The 22,221-nt window shown below is 36.6% G+C and overlaps 2 protein-coding genes across 3 annotated transcripts in view; both read right to left on the bottom strand.

The window, feature by feature from the left end:
- Window positions 1-1,171: 1,171 nt before the first annotated feature.
- Window positions 1,172-4,235, bottom strand: gpr75 (G protein-coupled receptor 75). Its single transcript, XM_009307493.4, has 2 exons — window positions 4,035-4,235; window positions 1,172-3,523 (listed from the first exon to the last, which is right to left on the bottom strand). The coding sequence occupies exon 2, from the start codon at window positions 3,415-3,417 to the stop codon at window positions 1,756-1,758; it is 1,662 nt and encodes a 553-aa protein (XP_009305768.1). The 5' UTR covers window positions 3,418-3,523; window positions 4,035-4,235; the 3' UTR covers window positions 1,172-1,755.
- Window positions 4,236-4,898: 663 nt separating this feature from the next.
- psme4a (proteasome activator subunit 4a) overlaps window positions 4,899-22,221 on the bottom strand; it is a 55,287-nt gene continuing 37,964 nt past the window's right edge. Inside the window, exons 39-47 of one of the 2 annotated variants that reach the window (XM_009307492.4) lie at window positions 21,017-21,148; window positions 20,714-20,922; window positions 19,326-19,411; window positions 18,497-18,625; window positions 17,432-17,587; window positions 10,893-11,055; window positions 8,459-8,592; window positions 8,245-8,379; window positions 4,899-5,971 (exon numbers count right to left, since the gene is read on the bottom strand). In XM_009307492.4, the coding sequence (XP_009305767.1) occupies window positions 8,245-8,379; window positions 8,459-8,592; window positions 10,893-11,055; window positions 17,432-17,587; window positions 18,497-18,625; window positions 19,326-19,411; window positions 20,714-20,922; window positions 21,017-21,148 (1,144 nt within the window). In that variant the 3' untranslated portion in view covers window positions 4,899-5,971. The remainder of the gene's footprint in view (window positions 5,972-8,244; window positions 8,380-8,458; window positions 8,593-10,892; window positions 11,056-17,431; window positions 17,588-18,496; window positions 18,626-19,325; window positions 19,412-20,713; window positions 20,923-21,016; window positions 21,149-22,221) is intronic. The other variant, NM_001423996.1, reaches the window with a different exon arrangement.

The following is a 22,221-nucleotide window of genomic DNA, read 5'->3' as shown; positions in this document are numbered from 1 at the left end:
GACTTTGCATGTTCTCCCCGTGTTCGTGGGGTTTTGTGTGGGAAAATGAATAAGGATGTCATTTGGCCTTTCAATATACATGTGTATGAAGAGTTTAGATGCAAAAACCTCTAAGTGCCATGTCTGCCGTCTGAAATTTTCCTCTAAAATTTGCTTTTTCTTTTCTTTTCTAGCCAATGTTTGTAGTCAGTTGTTTCACTTTAATTGCAATGAAAATAACATTCTCTGTACTAAGAGTAAAATTACTGAAACTACACACAACAGTCTGAGAAAAATGCTCAGTTTAGATGGAAATTTCAGATGGCACTTTGAGATTTTTGCAACTAAACTCTTCATATGTGTAGAATAGAGCCCTGCATGGGCCTTAAATCTAAGTCGTAGCCTGGCCCTTGACTCACAGGCTGTAGCCCTGCTCTTATCCAACAGCTTAGCAATTTTTGTCCCAAAGCCTGCCAAAATGTTTATACTGTTGCAGCCATTAAAATAGACCAGATTCTTATTCAAATGGAAAAGTTGACCAGTTTAGCCTTTCCTGTAGTGTTTTTCACAGTTTTAAGTTCACCATCGGCTATGTTCTCCATTCTAAGTGGTTGGAAATCAAGGCATCACTGGCACTTCTGGACTGCATGCATTAGATCTCAAACTTTTTTTTGAAGTTATTATTTTTTTTTTTAAGCAGGCTCGAAGTCCGATATGCATGCTGGCTGTGATGTGAAAATTGGCCCGAAGCCCAGCTCTAGGGGCATTAAAAAAAAAAAATGTCAGGCCCTGACGGGCTCGAGCTAAAATGCAGGGCTCTAGTGTAGAATGTGCATTATGAATTAGAAAACAAGAAATAAATACAAAGAAATATTTGTTTTTCCAGGGTATAAGAAAATCCCATCTCTTCATAATTAAGCATTTAATGAAATTGTCTTGGGTGTAACATTTTTCATCATTATAATGAGAAATAAACTGCCTGTGCCAAGCAATACGAATTGGCCTAAAGGCTCCATTTTCCTGCACTAGGTGGTGCCATTGTCCCTTATGTGAATATGAACTAATTCACAGAAAAGCTTGAATGCTTGTATATTAAAAAAAGAATTCATCCATATTAATACTCGGAAGTGAATACCTAAAAGAAAAGAGAATAAAGTCAATATGTTTTCAAATGAAAGAGATGGTGTCCAACTACACTTGCAAAACATTTAATAAGTTCATATATAAAATGTAGGATGTTTCACAAATACATAATCTGAAGTGAAGACTATTACATGAAAATGCCATGTTAATGTAAAAATAGAACATCCTTCAGTCCATAAATCATCCAAAGTCACAATCTGCGCAAAGTGAATTTTAGGTTTGTCCCATGTTGTTTTTATTTGATTCTCGATGCACATTGTCTTTCAGCAAAACACCATTAGCAAACCACAAGCAAACACCGCTAATGCTCTCCTTGCCGAGCATCTAATATGACACTCAGAAGGTCTCCTACTGATGCCCAAATCCCTTCTGAGTGTCCCTCTGAAGAGATTAGGGCATAGGAATGAGCCCCTCTGAACTAAACATTGTCTGACACCAAACAACTTCCCTGCTCACGGTCTATAAGTTGTATCCTTCAAAATATTTCATTCCAAAGAGTCCTTTGAAGTGGCCAGTTTTGAGCACTTCAGTTTGGAATTACATGTCAATATGGCGGCCATGTTTGTTTTCACTTCAAAGTGTCCTTAGTAGGGCGATGTATGCTTTTTGGAACGCAGTGTGAGATTTTGGGGCTCAGACTGATGGGATGGGGATCTGATGGGCTGAGGTGCTGTCAAAGTCCTGGAGCGTCTCCTGGTGGATGTGGTAGTGCATAGCCACGTAGCTTTTGGCAAATGGTGTGGTTTGAGAGTTGACCGGCTGAAGGCTGTTAGGGGAGCTCGGCCCTGCTGACGGACTGCTGTTATAAATGCTGTAGTAGGGCTCTATGCGAGTGTTGATGGGTGTGGATGTGCTCGGGGGTCGGGGTTTGCGTCCAGCAGTGGCACATGGACTAGGCATGCTGTCCCGAGAGTGACTGGGTCCACAAGCCTGGTCCACCAGCCTCCTCTGGGGCTTCGGTGAGAGCATGTACGCAGAGTTAGTCTCGTGGTGAGAGGACTTGTTGCGGTTGACTTCCAGACTTCCCTTGCCCATTGCGTGCAGCCGTGTTTTGTGCTTGCAGCACAAGAAGCCCAAGGTCAACCACTGGAGGCAGCAGAGCACACGGCGACGGAGACCTGCGCTGTTGCGCGAATAAACAAACGGGTTGATTCCAGACTTTAGGAAGATCAGGGCGAACCCACAGAGCTCAAACTGGTAGTGGACGAAGCTGCTCTCTGGTGACACCATATCCTGTGCTAAGGATATACCTAGTGGTAGACAACACAACAACACGGAGATAACAATCACTACACAAGTCACTACAGCCTTTGAATCCTTGGCCGTGGCCAAGTTAACGGAGGTGACCAACTGGCAGCAGGTTGCACCAGTGGCGGCTCCGGGGACAAGGGGCTGGTTGGTTCTTCTGGTGAAGGAGTGCGTCTGGACGTGCTGAAGCTTGTTGTAGGTTTGGTTGCGGTACAGTGAGGGCACTTGCACTGTACACTGCATACCCTCAAACCCAGCAGCAATTAGTGGCGGATGAGAGGCAGGTGGACGTGTTGCGTCAACTGTAATAATGGGGCACTTGCGTACCTGCGCGTTCTTCCTCAATGCCTGAGCGATCATAAGATAAGAGATGGACACCACACCTACACAGAAAGCAAAGTCCGCAATGTATACATACAGCACCACCTTGGCCTTGTTGCCGGTAAGACCAAAGTGGGGCAAACAAGGTCCAGAGCTTCTGGGATACGCTCGCAAAGTGACCAAAGCCGCCAGTGTAAAACTGGATGTCCATAACAGTGCCGTGAGCGCCAGAGTACAGGGGAACGAAGCTGTACGGTTGGGTTGCTGACCCAAAACCATTCGAAGGCGATGTAGGGCGATCACAGCCACCGTTTCAAGAGACATAATAATGAAGCCCGAGCTTGTGAGGTGGAAGGCAAAGCAGAAGCCCTTGGACACTCCACCATTATTGTCTCCAGCGTCCAGAAAGAGCACCAGTGCAAACATGGGGGCAGTGACACAGCAGATGAACAGGTCACAGAAGGACAGGTTGAGGATCATGAAGTCAAAGTTGGTGCGGAACTTACGGAACGCTGGGTCGAAGAAGGACAAGAAGACTACCAAGTTTCCATAAGAGCCAAGGCAAAAAATGAGGACCAACAAAAGGGAGCATGAGGCCAAGGTGGCTGTGTGGATCAAGGCCCAGCCGCCTGCCGAAGCAGACTGGCTCTGGGAGCTGTTGAATCCCCGAGGTTTTGCAAACTCAGCCAGGTCCAAAGGCCAGGCAGTGCTGTTCATGGTACACATGGAGATGCTTACAGCCTCAGAGTGTTGCCCATCTTGCCTTTAGGTCACCCAAAAGCGAGCTAATACTCCCATTGTGCTGCTGGTTCATGGCAGACCCTCTGGATTGCTGCAAGGACACAAGGGAAGAAGAAATATTGATTAGTAATAGACAACATAATGCAGCTTTGAGTTAGATAAGGTAATCTCAATTAATGAACATAACAAATGACAATGGCTTTAGAGTCATTAATGATACCATTAACATCACATGATGCACAAATGATTAGGATTTTCTTCAGCATCACGAAGACTATTGTACATTATCTCCTCTGCGCGCTCCCGTCATCCACATCTCAAGATGAATACACGCCTGCAACAATCTGCATAGTATCTGAGGGCTTTTCTTATCCTCTGTTAGAATTGTATTTACTGCAGGTGAATGTGCGCCGACTATAAAATCGTGTCCAAATGCATTCAACCGACATATTTGAAAGGATATGCACTACAAGTCGCATGCAAAATACAAACAAACGTGATAAAAACGTCTAATACATTGTTAATTCTAACACACACATTCGCCTTTACCAACCCTGCGGCTTTATATCTCCGCTTGCCGAAAAAAGGAGGATTTTTCTTACCATCGATTCTCTCCGTGTGCCATTTTTTACGACGTCGCGTTTTCTTCATTTGTACGAATCTTCAAAGTGCACGAACGTTACAAGCATCCCATTTTCGAGAAAAAGCATCACAGCATAGGACGAGATTAAGGAAAACAGTGAATTTAATGCGCAGAAAGAGAGTGGGCGCGCCTCACTGGAATCATATTGAAGCCCGTGAATGGACAGCAAGCGCGTGCCCGTGAGAACAGGACGCTCACTCAAAGCACAAAGAGTGTATGTGTGTATGTGTGTGTGTGTGTGTGTGTGTATATGTGTATATGTATATATATATATATATATATATATATATATATATATATATATATATATATATATATATATATATATATATAGCTTACGTAATGTTACAGCTAAATTATATATATATATATATTAATATATATATATATATATATATATATATATATATATATATATATATATATATATATATATATATATAACTTTATATGTATTTATTTTAGTAACTGCAACATCCATCCATCCGTCCGTCCGTCCGTCCGTCCGTCCGTCCGTCCGTCCGTCCGTCCGTCCGTCCGTCCATCCATCCATCCATCCATCCATCCATCCATCCATCCATCTATCTATCCATCTATCTATCTATCTATCTATCTATCTATCTATCTATCTATCTATCTATCTATCTATCTATCTATCTATCTATCTATCTATCTATCTATCTATCTATCAACAAGATTTTGTCATTAGGATTTTGTTTATAAGATATATCTCCATCAAATATGACGGATTATTAGAGTAAAGGTTTTGTTTTAACAGAAATAACTATGTATTGGGGAAAAAAAGTCAAGAAAGTACTCTTCATACTTTGTCACACTTTATTACAAACATCTGTTGACATCAAATATTTGTAAAAGACATTTTAAGGAAAACAAAACCAATAATCAGTTATTGATTTATAAGCATTTCAATACTGTCCAACAGTTTACCAAACAGTACATTGGCTTCTGACATGACTCACAGCATGAATATACTTATGAAAGCTTCATCAGCAAAAGCAAAACAGGTTAAACCAGCGACACTCTGTAATGCATGTCTGCGTTTTAAAATGCAAAATCTGCAAATTCTAAACAGCGTTACTGAGAAGCCTTCTGATATCAGGTTATGAAAACACTTGGCTTAATGCAAAAATAAAAATGAAAAATGCAAACACTAAATGCAAAGACTGCATAAAGTGGTAAGACAGAGCAGGTATTAATAAAAATAGATGAATAAATAATTTGTTGACTGCAAAAATATGAATAAAGAAATAAAAGCATGAAGTGCAGAAGTTAGAAGTTAAGATCTCATGGGTTTACAGAGCACTAGTATTTTGTAACAGCATCCAATGAGATATTTTCTCACACTTATTCATTTATGTAGGCTTACATAACTGTTCAAGACGCACACAGTCTGTCTGAAAGAGGGTAAAATATAAAGTGCTATTAAAAAAAAGAAAAGAAAAAGAAAATAGTTCTTTTACCTCACACATATGTAACATTTATTAACATTACAAATGGATTAACCCTAAATCTGTAAAATGCAAGCATTACAATAAATATGCAAAGCAGTGCAGAAAACTGCTTTATAATGGACTATATTAAACAATTTTGCACTCACCCCCCCACCCCCACACACACACACACACGCGCACAAAACTGTACAAGAAGATTACAGATGCAGGACAGCCATACCTGCAATAGGTTCCCCTTAAATATTAAGTGTATTCAGAATTTTAAAAACAAACTTCAGCAAAAGATTCTAGTTATCTTATAACTAGATGACTACAATATCGTTTAAATCCTTTAAAAACAACCACTCAGAGCAAACAAAAATTCAAGTTTCAAGCTGTTAGACAATTAAGAAACACTTTCCCTTCACCAGGAAGTGACATCTTTCTGAAAAACAGAACAGAAACAATCATTAGAAAATAGTATGAAATATTACTGTATTATCCAGAAAAAATGTGGAACACAACCCTTATTATGCTAATTGTAGTGCAAATGTGAACAATTTGGATATTATCAGTGCATAAAAAATTTAATGTATTAGAAAAAGTAAAAAAAAAAAAAGAAAGTAAAATGATAAAATTTAAAAATGTATACAAATTATTAATATTCTTTATTAATATAACTTTAAGCCTGAAATTCTTCATACTTCTGGACTTTTTTTTTTTTTTTAAATGACCGGAAATGACAAAAGCTTCGCTCAGAATATAATAAGATTATGTACAGGAGGCATCATTATGGAAAAATATTGAAGTTTTATTTACATTTAAACAAAAACTTTAAGTCAGAATTGCCAGGGGTATTAATAATTTTGGGCTTGACTTTGTACATGTAAAAAGGAAATTAAAAGGAAATTTTCACAGTATGTCTGATAATATTTTTTCTTCTGGAGAAATTCCATTCCCAGACTTATTTGTTTTATTTCGGCTAGAATAAAAGCAGTTTTAAGTTTTTTAAAAACCATTTTAAGGTCAAAATTATTAGCCCCTTTAAGCTATATATTTTTTCGATAATCTACAGAACAAACCATCACTATCCAATAACTTGCCTAATTACCCTAACCTGCCTAGTTAACCTAATTAACCTAGTTGAGCCTTTAAATGTCACTTTAAGCTGTATAGAAGTGTCTTGAAAAATATCTAGAAAATTTTATATACTGTCATCATGGCAAAGATTAAATAAATTAGTTATTAGAAATGAGTTATTCAAACTAATATGTTTAGAAATGTGTTGAAAAAAAATCTTCTCTCCGTTACACAGAAATTATGGAAAAAAAAACAGGGGGTCTAATAATTCTGACTTCAACTGTAAGTACATACATACATTAGGGATGCACCGATATGGATTTTTGGGCCGATGTCGATAACCAATAACTCTAGATTTGGAGGCAGTCTACAGACAATATATAGGCTGATAAATATAAAAACTTTAAAATGTTCTATTTTTTTTTTTTTTTTTTACAGTGGACTAGCCTACTCAATAATTTCAAAATGGCAAGGTGGTTATATAGAACTATATACACGATTTCACATAAATCAGCAAGCCAAAAATAAATGATTTCCACACTGTTGCATCATGTTATGTTTTAAATCATTCTCAGCACATAATTTAGCATTGATTTGGCTTATTTTCCAAGATACAACGAAATGCAAATGAGGCTGATGATTAAATAAGTTAAAATCAGTTTTTAGAAGTTAAATTTCAGAAGTTATTTTTAAAATGAACATTAAAACTTGCACAACACTGCTGTGCCCCGGTGCACACCCAAATATGTTTAATAACACATTCAATAAACAGAGCAGCACTGTGAAGGTTCTGTCAGATAAGTATGACGTCCTAAATATATGCCTATCTAACTGAATACAATCTTAGGCTACATCAACAATACATGCAAGGCAATGCGCCGATAAGAACAAATAATCATTTTAGAGTACAAACAACTCAACTAGCTGTTTAGGACGTGTACATCTCTGCATGTAGGACGTGTAATATTTTTCCTGAGGTGATTTAAACTAAAATACACAATGACAATCTATCAAACATATCTACAAAGAGAAGGAATATGGTTATTACTGACTTTTTAACGCACAGCAATAGTACACAAAGAAAGGACGGACTTTGAAGAAATAAACAATGAGAGGAAAGCTCTGTCATAGTGTAGCCAAAGTGGAAACTTTATGTCTATGCAGCAGACAAGTCTGAACAAGGTCCCTCGCATGCATGAGGCAGGCAGTTCTGTACAATTACGTAATCCATCAGCTTACAGATATCGGCCTAATTGTAATATCTGATCGATAACAATAATATTTATCAGCCAATAACATTATGGCTGCCAATATATCGTGCATCCCTAATATACATATCTTTACAAACACACGTACACACTATAGAAATTAGCTATTTTAGGCTAATTCTTATGAATAGAATGTGCGCTGTGAATCATTTTATAATCAAATCATAACCCATGATTGTAATTGAATTAGCTGTCTAGTGAAGATTCACACCTCACATAAGCAGCTTTTACTGCATCATACCATAAAGCATCAAAATCATCCAAAGATGGTGTCTGAGATGACTAAGAATAATATTTAATGTAATAAACTCGATCTTGCAAGTGAGCCAGTGTGTGTGTGTGCTTGTCTCTGTGTGTGTGATAGACAGACCTAAGCATAGTAACAGGGTGAGACGAGCAGATCTGTGAGCACCAGCAGCTGGTCATCTGTGAACTTCTGCTTGTGCTCCTGCCAGTTATCATGATGAGTGCGACGGAAATCCGACAGGGTTTTCTTCACAGTCATCTAGAGACACGGCAAATATGTTAGATCAACTGCAATCTGCTGATCTGATGTAGCACATGGAGGACGGCGAGCGCTCTACCTCTATAGGCTGTGTGTCATTGAGATGGGCACTCAGGTCCATGAGGATCTGGGGCATCCAGGTGGGCACATCATACGGGCTGGACAGAATGCAGGCACTCAGACCTAAAACACCTGCGTGACGCCGCACCAGATCTGCACACACAGGAAAAACAAACAGAGTCATGTTTTTAATGAGGTGTGTGAATGGATACTGGATGAGGCAACTTCGTCTGTGTGAATGTGCAAAAATAAGTAGCTAAAATTGGACAGCCATATTTTCTGGATGCACCCGACTAGAAACTTGCAGAGAAAAATTGCACTGCTGAGAGACAAAACAAACACTGTTCAATTTTCATTCTGAAAAAATAAGCAATTGGGGTCTATACAAAATGTTAAAATGTATAAAAAATATATAGTAGTCAACGTTTGAAGAGGTTTACTCACTCTAGAAGCAATCCTTTACATTTTTAAAGTCAATTTCTTACATATTTAGATAAAAAAGAATGAATGAAACAAATATAAATCAAACAGAAAATAACTGTTGAATTTGGTATAAACAACATTTATTTAAATCTATTGACCCCAAAATGAAAATTATGTTAATAATTACTCAACCTTACAGTGCATATGGAAAGTAATAATAACGCTTCACTTTTTCCACATTTTTTATGCTACAGCCATATTCCAAAATGGGTTAAATACAATTTTTTCCTCAAGATTCTACACACAATACCCCATAATGACAATGTGAAAAAAAGATTTTTTAAAATTGTTGCAAATTTATAAAAAATAAAAAAGCTGAAAAATCACATGTACATCATTATTCACAGTTCTTTGTTTAATGCTTTGTTGATGAACCTTTGGCAGCAATTTCAGCCTTTTTGAATATGATGCCACAAGCTTGGCACACCTGTATTTGGGAATTTTTACCCATTCCTCTTTGCAGAAAATCTCAAGCTCTATCAGGTTGGATGGGAAGCGATAGTGTTCAGCCGTTTTCAGATCTCTCCAGAAATGTTCAATAGGATTTAGGTCTGGGCTCTGGTTGGGCCACTCAAGGACATTCGACCGAGTTGTGAAGCCGCTCCATTGATATCATTGTTCTGCTGGAAGATGAACCGTCGCCCCAGTCTGAGGTCAAGAGCACTCTGAAGTAGGTTTTCATTCAGGATGTCTCTGTACATTGCTGCATTCATCTTTTCCTCTAAACTGACTAGTCTTCAAGTTGCTGTTGGTGAAAAACATCTCCACACGAGATGCTGCCACCACCATGCTTCACTGTAAGGATGGTATTAGCCTGGTGATAAGCGGTGCCTGGTTTTCTCCAAACATAACAACTGGCATTCACTTAGAGAGTTCAATTTTAGTCTCATCAGACCAGAGAATTTTGTTTCTTGTGGTCTGAGAGTTCTTCAGATGCCTTTTGGCAAATTCCAGGCAGGGAGTGTCTTCCGTCTGGTCACTCTATCATACAGGCCTGATTGGTGGATTACTGTACAGATGATTGTCCTTCTCTAAGGTTCTCCTCTCCTCACAGAAGAACCCTGGAGTCATGTACTTATGTACATGTGATTTTTCAAGTTTTTTTATTTTTGATGAATTTGCAACAATTTCAAAAAATATTTTTTCACATTGTCATTATGGGGTATTGGGTGTCGAATTTTGAAAAAATAAATTAATTGAATCCATTTTGGAATAAGGCTGTAACATAAGCACTATGAATACTTTCCGCATGCACTGCATGTTGTTACAAACCTCCGAGACCTTTATACTTCTTTGAAACACAAATTAAGATATTTTAGATGAAATCTGAGAACTCCCATCCTTTTTCAATAGTCCCGGCTTATTCAATGCCCAGAAAGGTCGTTCCTCAAAACCGTCCATGTCCTTTAGTGATTAATTCGAAATCACTCTAATCTGTTCTCTTATGAAGAATGAGCATAGCCCGCATAAAGAGCACAGCATTCTTATGAATGCGCACCCTATACTGACACTGAGGAGAAGAAACTGTTGGACAAAGTGGTTATTTTTGTTTGTATGTGCACACAAAGTATACACGTAGTGTGATAACATTCTGAAATATTAAACCACTAAAGGTAAATGGTCTGTTTTGAAGATGCTTTTGGTCATTTTCTGGACTTTGAACACGTCGGGACCATTGCTGTCTATGGTGGATGAGGGAACTCTCAGATTTCATCTAAAATATCTTCATTTGTGTTCACAAAGATAAATGAAGGTCTCGGCGGATTGGAACAATAAAAGAAAAAGAAATTAGGAAATTTTAATTTCTGGGTGAACTAACTTTAAATAACTAACTTTAAATAAAAAACATTCTTTAATGTTATAAGAAAGAAAAGTTGTGGAATGTCATGATCGAGTACTTATTTTATAACATGAAATAAACTCCAGATTAATAGTAGTTGATATGCAGTGAATGTCAGTGTGTTCATTACCAGCTGAAGGGATGGTGTCCACCACTGAGCCCAGCTCTCTCCTCTTGCGTTTGGGCAGACGGGTCTTGCTCAGGGACTCAAAATGGGCCTGCATGGGCTCATCAATGCTCAGAAAATTACACTGCAGAAATCCACTTAGAGTGGTGGCAGCCATCTCTCTCACCTAAAAACACAGAAAGAGAGACAGAGAGAGAGAGAGAGAGAGAGAGAGAGCAGGAAAAAAATATTACAAAAACGGTTACAGTTCAGGCTAGAATCTTGCAGTCAAAGGTTCAAATGGTTTCTCTTTTCAGTTTTCTAAAGCGCAAGAGGGCGCAGAGTAGGGACAGATGCTTTCTTTCATGTCAGAACTTTTTTTGAAATAAACAAAACCACACAGTCTGAAAAAAACAAGTACCAGAACTTTATCTAAAAGCAGAACGGTACAATCTGAATCACAAAACAAAACATGATGTTCTAAAGCAGAGAAAAAAATGGCTCAATATGTAATCTCAGAGCTTATTACCTACTGTAAAAGGATGTGTTGAACAACTAGTGAACTAACGCTAATACTGGTGCTTAGCTTGGTCGGAAAGTCAGCAAAACTATGATCCAACATCAAAAAAGCATTAAAACTATGATCCAACATCAAAAGAAAAGCCTTAAAACTATGATCCAACATAAAAAAAACGCCTTACATTTTTCTAAGTCTTCTTTGTTAATATTGTAAAGAAAACATCCAATTTCCTCATATTTACCAGGAGAGCTAAAATTAGTGAAGGGTATTGTATATTACAGCTGCATGACATTGGAAAAAACTGACATTGCAGTATTTAGTTTTTCTGCAATATATATTGAAATGTAAATACATTTTCCAAAGATTTTTAAGAATTCCTAATTTTGTATTGATTGAAATGATTTGTCCATCTGCATAAAATATACAAAATATAATAAATTAAAGCACCGATGAAAACAACAGGACCAAAATAAAAATGAAATACAGAAGCCTTTTTGGTTTTCAACTGTATTGAAGTTGATCGAAATTCAATCAAATGTAAGATAACACTGTCAATTTTATTTATATACTGTAGCACTATTAAATACAACCAGTGGTTGACCAATATGCTGCACAATTCACATCACAACAAAGAAAAATATCAAATTATAGCTATATTGGACAATTTCCATTGTTAAAATGCCAAATCAAAAAGGTACGTTTTCAACCTAGATTTAAAAACAGACAGAGATGAAACAGATCTAATACAGAGGGGCAGGGCATTCCACAACCTAGGACCAGCTACTGCGAAAGCACAGTCACTCCTGCATTTCAGCCTCGATTTAGGGATTACATAATAATCTCTGTTTAGATGACTGAAGAGACCAACCAGGCTGATGCTCAGTCAACATGTCTGACAGATAAGAAGGTGCCAAGCCATTCAGGGATTTAAAAACCAAGAAAAGAATTTTAAAAGTGATTCGATAGTGCACAGCCAACCAGTGCAAAGAGTGTAAGACTGGTGTAATGTGGTCATGTTTCTTAATACCTGTAAAAAACCTTGCAGCAGCAATTTGAACTAATTTTAAATAAGATAAGGTTGTCTAACTAATCCCAAAGTATAGTGAGTTACAATAGTCTAACCTAGTGGTAATAAAAGCATGAATTATTTTTTCACATTTTTTTCTAGATAGAATAGATTTGACTGTTTTTATGAGTCGAAGCTGAAAGCAGGATTTGACCACTGCATTTATCTGTTTGTCAAAGCTCAAGCCATCATCCTGAATAACACCCAGATTTTCAACCAGGGCTTCATTGAAAAACTTGATTTTTCAACATTAACTATAGGTGCTCTAGAAGAGTTTGACGGGTTGAACAGAATTATTTCAGTTTTAATCTCATCAAACTCCAGAAAGTTCAAAGACAACCAAGCTTTCACATCCGACAAGCATAACATAAGAGTCTCTAGCCCATAACAGTGAACAGCCCATAACCATATGTTTTCTAAAGATAGAGTTTATAAGGAGAAAAGTATAGGGGTTAAAATAGATCCCTGGGGAACATCACATAACAAATGTGCTGCCTCAGATGAATGTTCGGCAATAGTGACTTTAAAACTGCCGTCGCGTCATCAAGGTGGATGCTGCAGAAATTTGAGTGCCCAGAAAAGCGCTATATAAATGTAAGGAATTATTATTATTATTATTAAATGAATATAATACCTGAGAAATTATCTAAAAAACAAAACAAAGATGAAAGGTCTTTTGGAGTCAAAATGACATTTATCGAGGAACTGTATCAACGACATTGTCTGTCTAGGGCAGGGGTGGCCAACCCTGCTCCTGGTGAGCCACCTTCCTGGAGATTTCAGTTGCAACCCATATCAAACACACCTGCCTTTAATTATCACGTGGTGTTTAGGTCCTAATTAATTGGTTCAGGTGTGTTTAATATGGGTAGCAACTGAAATCTGCAGGAAGGTGGCTCTCCAGTAACCGGGTTGGCCACCCCTGGTCTAGGGCAAATAGCATTTTAAGGGATCCAACCCACCCTGGCCATAGTCTGCTCACACTCATGCCATCAGGTAGGCGTTACAGAAGCCTGAGGAGAAATCAGTGCGGTTTCATGATAGTTTTTATCCTGTCATTATAAGACTTTTGAATAATACCATATCATATACCAATTTTTTTATTGGGTTATATTTTATACACCTATATTTTTATATATTTATGAAATTCTAAAAGCTTATTTATTATGTTAGGATTTTATAGTATTTGCATAGTGATGTTTTTTTATGTTCTTGTTGGCTCTGATGCAACGTAATTTCGTTCTGCATTACAATTTATTGTGATGTTTTGAATGACAAAATAAAGGAAACTGCACAGCCAGCCCTAAAAAGCAGACTCAGCAATGACAATTCCCGGTCCATGTTTATGAGCATTCAGGACAAGCATTTGGACTGACTAAGAAACGACAGCTATTATTATGACAACCTCCAAATCTTGGCCTGTGATCCTTGACCTTGAGACACAGTTATAGTGACGTTCTGATGGGCTAAAACTAAACCAAGCGCCTGGCTGCGTTACATCAGCAGAGCGAGGCTTATATGCAACATCAATAGTGCCATGATTTGAACAGTCTGTATTAAAAGGTGGCGTTTCCTCCACTCATAACCCTATTCTCTTCCCCCTTTAGCCTCTTCAATCTGTGTGCCGTCCTCTCCTCTTGGAAAAATTTGAATATCTGTCACCATGGAAACAGTTGCTATGGTAACAGCGGGATAGAAGAGGGATAGACGGATGGAGAATGAGAATAAAGAAAAGCAAGAGAGTGCTACATCACTGAAAAGAGACACTTTGGCCATAACGCCTTACGTCACACTTATTCGACACGTTTAACCTTAGCGATTTATACTCCAACACACGGACGAACAGGGGGTCATGCTTATTATTAGCTGCTTCTGTTTAGATGTGACTGTGTAAGACTTCAGATATACTGTAGATGATCATTTTGAACAGAGAACAGGATTAATTCACTCAGCAGAGGGGAAACTGAATTAAATATGCAGAAATCTGAGTATAAAAATCAAAGTTTAAAATACTTCTGTGCTGGTTTGTCCAGACTTTCTAGAATGGCTGCACAATATTGGAAAAAAGTGACATTGCAATATTTTCATTGACTGCGATATGCAGTATATTGCCATATAAATGCAATTTCCGCAGATGACTAGATGACTGATAATTCATATTTTTAGATGGATTGGGATGATTCTGTAGGGGAGCGTATCTGCATAGATAGAATATAAGTTAAACAGAGAAAAGATGCAAATAAACAAAAAATTATGATTTTCTGGGAAGTCAAACAGTATTCAGAAACAGAAATAAGATAATCATTGTATAATAATAAAAATAGCACTGCATCGTTTTAATTGAGTAAATAATTTCAATTAACGGCCATTTTATTAGGTACTCCAATCCAACTGCTTGATAACGCAAATTTGTAATCGGACAATCACATGGCAGCAACTCAATGAACTTAGGCATGTAGACATGGTCAAGAGGGTCTCCTGCAGTTCAGATCGAGCATCAGAAGGAGGAAGAAAGGTGATTTAAGTGACTTTGAATTTGGCATGGTTGTTGATGCCAGACGGGCTGGTCTGAGTTTTTCAGAAAACTGCTGCTCTACTGTGATTATTGGAACGGGAGATCTGACAAATCTGCAGCAACTGTGTGATGCTATCATGTTATTATGGAGCAAAATCTCTGAGAAATATATCCAGTGCCTTGCTGAATCTATGCTATGAGGGATTAAGGCAGTTTGGAAGGCAAAAAGGGGTTCAACTCGATACTAGTAAGGTGTACCTAATAAAGTGGCTGGTGAGTGCTTATAATGTACAATTAATCTTTAAGCAACAAACCTTGCATGTATTGTGCCTAAATGTCTTAAATTGGCTTCAAATCCTTACAGTCGGGTCTTAAAAACACATGCAAATAATAAACTTTCACTCTCAGGTTATAAATAAGAAACTACTCCACTATGTTGCTAACTGTAAAATCTGGTCAACTATAGTTCCAACTACATTTCAAATCCTTACGATGTGACTATTGCCGACCTGCACATTGCGATATCGATGCTGAAACAATATATTGTGCAGCCCTAATGATACACTCAAAAGGGATGCAGTTACTTAGATAATACAGTCTAAATTGTAACTTTACAGTGTATAAAAATGATTTATTATATGAAAGGAATGAATTAACTTGGAATATAATAAACATATAATGTCAGATATATTCCAGAAATGCACCATATTAAAAAAAAAATCCTCTTGAAATGGTTGCAGTGCAATGCTTCATGTAAAATAATTTTAGAAAATAATTAAAATGTTAATAATAAAATGTCAAAAATGCTATTGAAAGAACAATTTACGTACAGTATATATACTTACAGCTACATCTTGACAGGAAAGTCAGCTAGGTATGTCAAATGATAGACAATTCTGCATTTATTGGTGAGTGAGACTGCTTTTATTCTAATGCTTTGCTAATTGGCCTTCATAGTTAAAGAGTTGTCCATAAAATATTGATAAAATGTATCGCTGTATTATAGGAAAGCCTCTTGGGAAAATATATGACTATTCAAATTACAAGAACCTCATGAGGCTGAAAAGGAACATCATTTCGAACCCTAGTCATGTGTTGAATCTTATTTTTAAACAATTAAAGTCTAACTGTCAATTTAGAGTCCCAAGTTTTAATAAAGTAAAATTAAAACAGTCTTTTGTACATCAAGCTGTCTTGGAGTTGAATAAGGTTCGTTTCTTTGTCTTTGTAGGGAGTATTTATCATACGGTAGTGCAAGAAATATTTCAGATGCACATCTGACAATAAAGTTTTGTGTTGTTATTATAGTATTATTGTTTCACATAGAGCTGTGCAATATGGCGAAACAATGTAAGGACAAAATTTTAAACTGTTGTTTTATAATATGCTCTAGGGCAGCACAGCAAGAAGGTCACTGGTTCAAACCTCGGCTGGGTCAGTTGGCATTGTTGAGTGGAGTTTGAAACATAAGCTGGATAAGTTGGCAGTTGTCGACCCCAGATTAATAAAGGGACTAAGCTGAAATAAAAATGAATGAATGAATGAATGAATATGCTCTATCATCTTTGTCACAAAATATATTGTTTATGGTAATGTTTTTTCATAATTTATTTGAGCGCATGACATTCCATTACTGAGATGCAGATAAAAATCTGTATAACATAATCGTGAGCACTCTTTTTTCATTTTTTTAATCAACATTTTGTTGTTTTTTGTTGGACCTGTAATCAATAGCTTTTGAAAAGTGTTTTACATTTTATTCATTTATTAGATATTTCTACATTTTTACTCAAACATTAGCCCTGAAGGTCTTAATAAAGTGAGAAATATGAGCACACGTGAGTATATATTTTAAAAAGTAAAAGGAAATATACTTTATGTGGTCAACAACTATTAATTTGATTGAATTTACAAAAAATTACTATAAAATTTACTATATTGTAAAATATATCATCAGGATACATTCATTCATTCAATTTCCTTTGACATAGTTCCCTTTATTCATCGGGGGTCACCACGGCGGAATGAACTGCCAACTTATCCAGAATATGTTTTACACAGTGAATGTACTTCGAGCTGCAACCCAATACTATGAAATACTCACACAGTCATGTGTTGACACTCATACACGACGGCCAATTTAGTTTATTCAATTCACCTATACCATGTCTTTGGACTGTGGGGGAAACCAGAGCACCTGGAGCAAACCCATGCCAACACAGGGAGAGCATGAAATAACAGGATACCAGATGACTTGTATTGTGATGTTCCAAGTTTCAATGTTTAGCTGTTAACGATTTCACTAGTAGAAGACCATGATGATTTATAATATTTAGTATGAAATTATTTTGCCGTCTCATTCAAGGCTTTTGAGAACTGCATCATTTTGTCTCACTACAAATATAAATAGTGAAACCACTGGATATCCACGCGTGTACATCAGTGTGTGCTCATTCACACACCTCCAGTTGTTCATCCTCCAGCAGGCGTAGCACCAGTGCTCTTACATCACAGACGGCCTTGGCATCGCTGAGGAAAGTGAAAAGATTGTAGAAAACCATGATCTGCAGGTAGGTGAGAATGGTGTATCGCGCATGCCATGAGCTGCTCCTGGAGATCTGTAACAAACAGCACCATCTGCTGGTCAGAGCAATCATTCATTCATCACTCCATCACAGCCAGTGGTGGACAGTTACTAAGTACTTGATTACATAATTTAAATAGGTGTACTTAAAATATGTACGCACTTCTGAGTCATCTTAACGAGACTATCAATGAAATATGTCTTTGTCACACTTTTCCAAAGCAAGCTGACCCTAACAAAACACACTCGGTTAGTAGACTACATTTTGCAGGCGGTGTCTTATTTATTTATTTACGCTTTAATATGGTGGTCATGCTAGTTTTCACTCCGCAAGATACATCCTGTTTGGAATACACCGTGACTCACTTACAATTATAATGAGTCAGTGTAGTTATTATTATTATCATGTTTTGGTAATTCACCTTTCCTGTAAAAAAAACATTTATCAGTTTTACTTTTAATTTTATTTATTAATTAAGTAAATTTACAAAATAATGTACTTTTACACTTTGACTAATATTGAAGAGGACTTTATACTTCTACTAGAATATCGGTAACACTTTAGAATAAGGTTCATTAGTTAATGCATTTACTAACATGAACAACACATGTACAGCATTTATTAATCATAATTGAACATTAACTAATGCATTATTAACATCCAAGTCCATGCTTGTTAACATTAGTTAATACACCATGAGTTAACATGAACTAACAACGAACTACTGTATTTTCATTAACTAGCGCTAACTAACATGAACAAATACAGTAGTAGATGTATTGTTCATTGTTTGTTCATGTTAGTAAATGCATTAATTAACATTAACTAATAAACCTAATTGTAAAGTGTGACCAGAATATTTTACTCAAGTAAAATGAGCAATATTTCCATCTGTTCATGGTGTGTGTGTGTGTGTGTGTGTTATGGGCACTAAACGGTCACCTCTTCAAGTGCACTGAGGACTTGTGGGATCTGGTCAGAGTACAGCAGGCCCTGAGACATAAGAGACAGGCATGTCTTGGCATCTGTCTTCATCTCATCATAGCTGTCATCATTCTCTACAGGAGCAATCTGGAAACATTGAGAAAGACCAGCTTAAAGTACCTATTATTATGCTATTTTAAAGGTCAACAAATACTATTTATTTTTCTAATACACACTGCAGCATCATCTCATTTCTCAGTGTATGAAATTGCTTGTTCATGAAATCAGTCTCTATAAACTCCTTTAAGAGAGCTGCTTTGTACTGATTGGTGATTGGTCTGCTGTGATTGGGCTATCGCTTACAGCGTACAAGAGACCATTACCATCTGATTTACAGCTCCAGGAGCTTCCTCAGCAATTATAAACAAGAACATTAACAATGGTGTCAGTTTATATCAATTCAAAACTGAAGCTTTTTGCAAAGTTGATTCCTTTTTGAGCTGAAAACATGAACCAAACTTTAACAGGTCTCATCTCCAACTTCAACGTTTAAGGGTTAAATTGACACTGTTTGATGGCAGCCAAAAAAACTATAGACTGGCATTATGCAAATTTGTTACAAACCTATGTTGGTTTGTAACAAATTTACAACAAAGTTTTTAACTAAATGTTGATTGATTCATTTCAGGCAGTTCAGAAATGATTCTGTCTTATGGGAGATAATGACTCTGTTTATCCTGCAGTTTGACTCTTCACAGACCATTTCCAAACATCTATATTAAACAAAAATCTAAAAAAAACATAATCGTGGCACTCTGAAAACATTACAGACAACATTGGCACTCACTTTGAAGAGGAGAGGAAGGAGACGCAGTTGTTCAGGTACAGAAGAAGAGAAAGAGCGTCCGGCACTGGTCATCAACCACTTTAGCACTATCAAAAGAAACACTTATAATGTCACAAAAGGCTTCTTACAAACAGCCGCAGTTGTTTTGAACCATCTATTACTGACTATATACAGACAAAGTCAAAATTATTAAGATTATTATTATACTTCAATTACACCCCCCCCCATTTCTGTTTAATGAAGAGAAGATTTTTTTCAACACATTTCTAAACATAATAGTTTTAATAAGTCATCTCTAATAACCGATTTTTTTTCATCTTTGCCATGATGACAGTAAATATTATTTTACTAGATATTTTTCAAGATACTAGTATTGAGCTTAAAGTGAGATTTAAAGGCTTAACTAGGTAAGTCATTATTTAACAATGGTTTGTTCTTGAGTCAATTAAAAATAGTTTAAAGGGAGTTAATAATATTGACCTTTAAATGGTTTTAAAACAATGAAAAACTGATTTTATTCAAGTCGAATTCTTCTCCAGAAGAAAAAATATTATAGGAAATACTGTAAAAATTTCCTTAACCAGGCTATATGCAGGAATCCTAAAGATAATTTCATTACCTTTTTAAGACTTTTTAAAGACCTTCTCAGAATATTTTAAGGTCTCATCACCACTTCAAGTTCTAACCAGTATCAAACATTTAACTAAATAAACAGTGGTTAATAAACAGTAGTAGTTAAATAAATCAATAAAGCACAAATATGCAACAGAACTCCGATAAGCTCGGAAGAAACAAAGCTTGAAAGAATAAATTATGCGGTTGTTTTCAGTGACAGGATTCAGCCACTGTTAAACTCATCTTCTCCAAGCAGAAGTACGCACACATAGATTTTCCCATTTTGCCATCTGTTTCGCTCTATGGTTTTACTATATGTGGAGAGCATCACCTCACGTTACATGACATCACCCGGAAGGAGGAGCTTGGCCGGATGCGCCCCGGCCGAAACCAATTGCATGGATTGATCACGCCGTTGTTAATATTAGGAGGAAAATAAACATATTTACGCTTTTTTAGTGTCAAACACTTTGGACAAAGCTTGAACAATTATTCACCTCGTAAAACCACGATTAATACTTTTTAAGGGCCTAATTTTCTAATAATAGATTTTTAAACTTTTAATGCTTTTTAAGACCCCACGGACACCCTGACTTAAATATCACTTGAGAAATATTTGAAAACAGACTAATAACTTTGTTCTCAACTGTATATTAACGAACTGTGATTGACATATATGTACATGTTATAATCATCCATGTACTTTAATCACAGTTCCCTAAAACAAACAAATCCTGTTGTCTTTATAATGACACAAACAGAAAGATCCACACCAGTTTTGAGTAATTTGATGGCCTGTGTCCTCTCGTCTTGATCTCCCTCCATGTTTTCCTCCACTATGTGGTTCTGGATCTCCTCCTCGCCCTCTGTTAAAGGCTTGAGGCGGGCCAGAACTCGCTCTGTGAACTCTCTGATGCGTGGGGAAGTGGTGGGCTGAGTGTACGGCAGGTCCACGTCAATCATAAAGATGTAGGTGAGCACGCTGAGAGGCAAAAGAAAGAATGAACGCTTTCTCAGAGTAAGTGCAGATACTATTGTACTAAGCCATGAAAAGACTGATTGGCTTGAGGTCATACCTGCCGATGCGTTCGCGTACATTCTTGTAGACCTGAGTGAGTTTGGGCTCTAGGTATTGCAGTAACCTGTGAAGCAGCTCTGGGACCCTCCATTCCTGCTGAGCAAGACCTCCCTGTAGCACATATAGCCGACTGAAAGAGAGAAATTACTGTTTATTTAAAAGTCCCTTGAAATTAAAATGAAGTTTTTATGATGTTAGTTTAAAGGTTATCAATTAGCTAGTATGCTTCAAAACATTGACAAAATATGTGCTTGGAAGATATAAACCTGATATAAACATTCAAAGCGTGCAATTTGTCGCTTCCGCTTAAATAAATCAAGGATTTTTTTCACATCATCTCATACTTTAGTTTCTCATCAAATCTTCAGACCAATCAAATGCTCTGACATGCCCCGCCCCCTTCAAGACGCTTCTCATTCCTTTTCATTTAATGAGCTTGAGCTCAACCACTCTCACTGGCAGAGCTGTGATAAAAACGAAATTCTGTAGGCTGTTTTTTTAAAGGGGAGGAGCTTCTCTGTCTCACCCTCTATTCATTTTTCAGTTGAGATCACGTCAAAAAGAAAGAGCTTTAAAAGAAAAACTAAGCATAGAAAAAACTAGGGAAAAAAGGCATCTAAATATTTCTGGGGATTTGATTTTTTTGATAATGATAATTGAACATTATTTTGCTAAGTGTGCGTGTTTTTTTTAAATCACATAATTTTATTAAGAGTAAGTGTTGATAACAATTACATTAAAACAAAACAACAGAAAATGCCCATTTCAACAATGCTAAAATGAAGAAAAAAAAATATGAATAATAAAATACTAAACAAATAAATAAATAAATAATAATAATAATATTAAATAAATGTAAAATAAATATATATTTTAAAAAAGGTGATAATGAAGATTATATTATTAATAATAATAATTAGTAAATTTATAATCAAATGAGTGTGTTGTTTTTAATGCCTGTACCTTTGCTGGTTTACACATCATGGATAAAGGAATACGCCACTAACACTGCAGATAATTGTGGTAAGTCCTTTTCTTAATGAGAGTTTCAATTCATCATTCATTCAAATTATTTTTTTCAAAACAGATGATACATTTAGAGATAAAGCAATTGACTGGATTCATTAGGGAACAAAATATCTAACTATATAACTATAGCATACTTCAAATGATTATAAAAAACTCATACAGGGATATATATGT

Source organism: Danio rerio, chromosome 13 (genome assembly GCF_049306965.1).
Source record: "Danio rerio strain Tuebingen ecotype United States chromosome 13, GRCz12tu, whole genome shotgun sequence".
Taxonomy (NCBI): Eukaryota; Metazoa; Chordata; class Actinopteri; order Cypriniformes; family Danionidae; genus Danio; species Danio rerio.
This window is presented reverse-complemented; position numbering and strand designations above follow the sequence as displayed.

What these genes read in the sequence shown, in the direction of transcription:
- gpr75 (XM_009307493.4), bottom strand. Translation starts at nt 3,417, where the DNA reads ATGTGTACCATGAACAGCACTGCCTGGCCTTTGGACCTGGCTGAGTTT.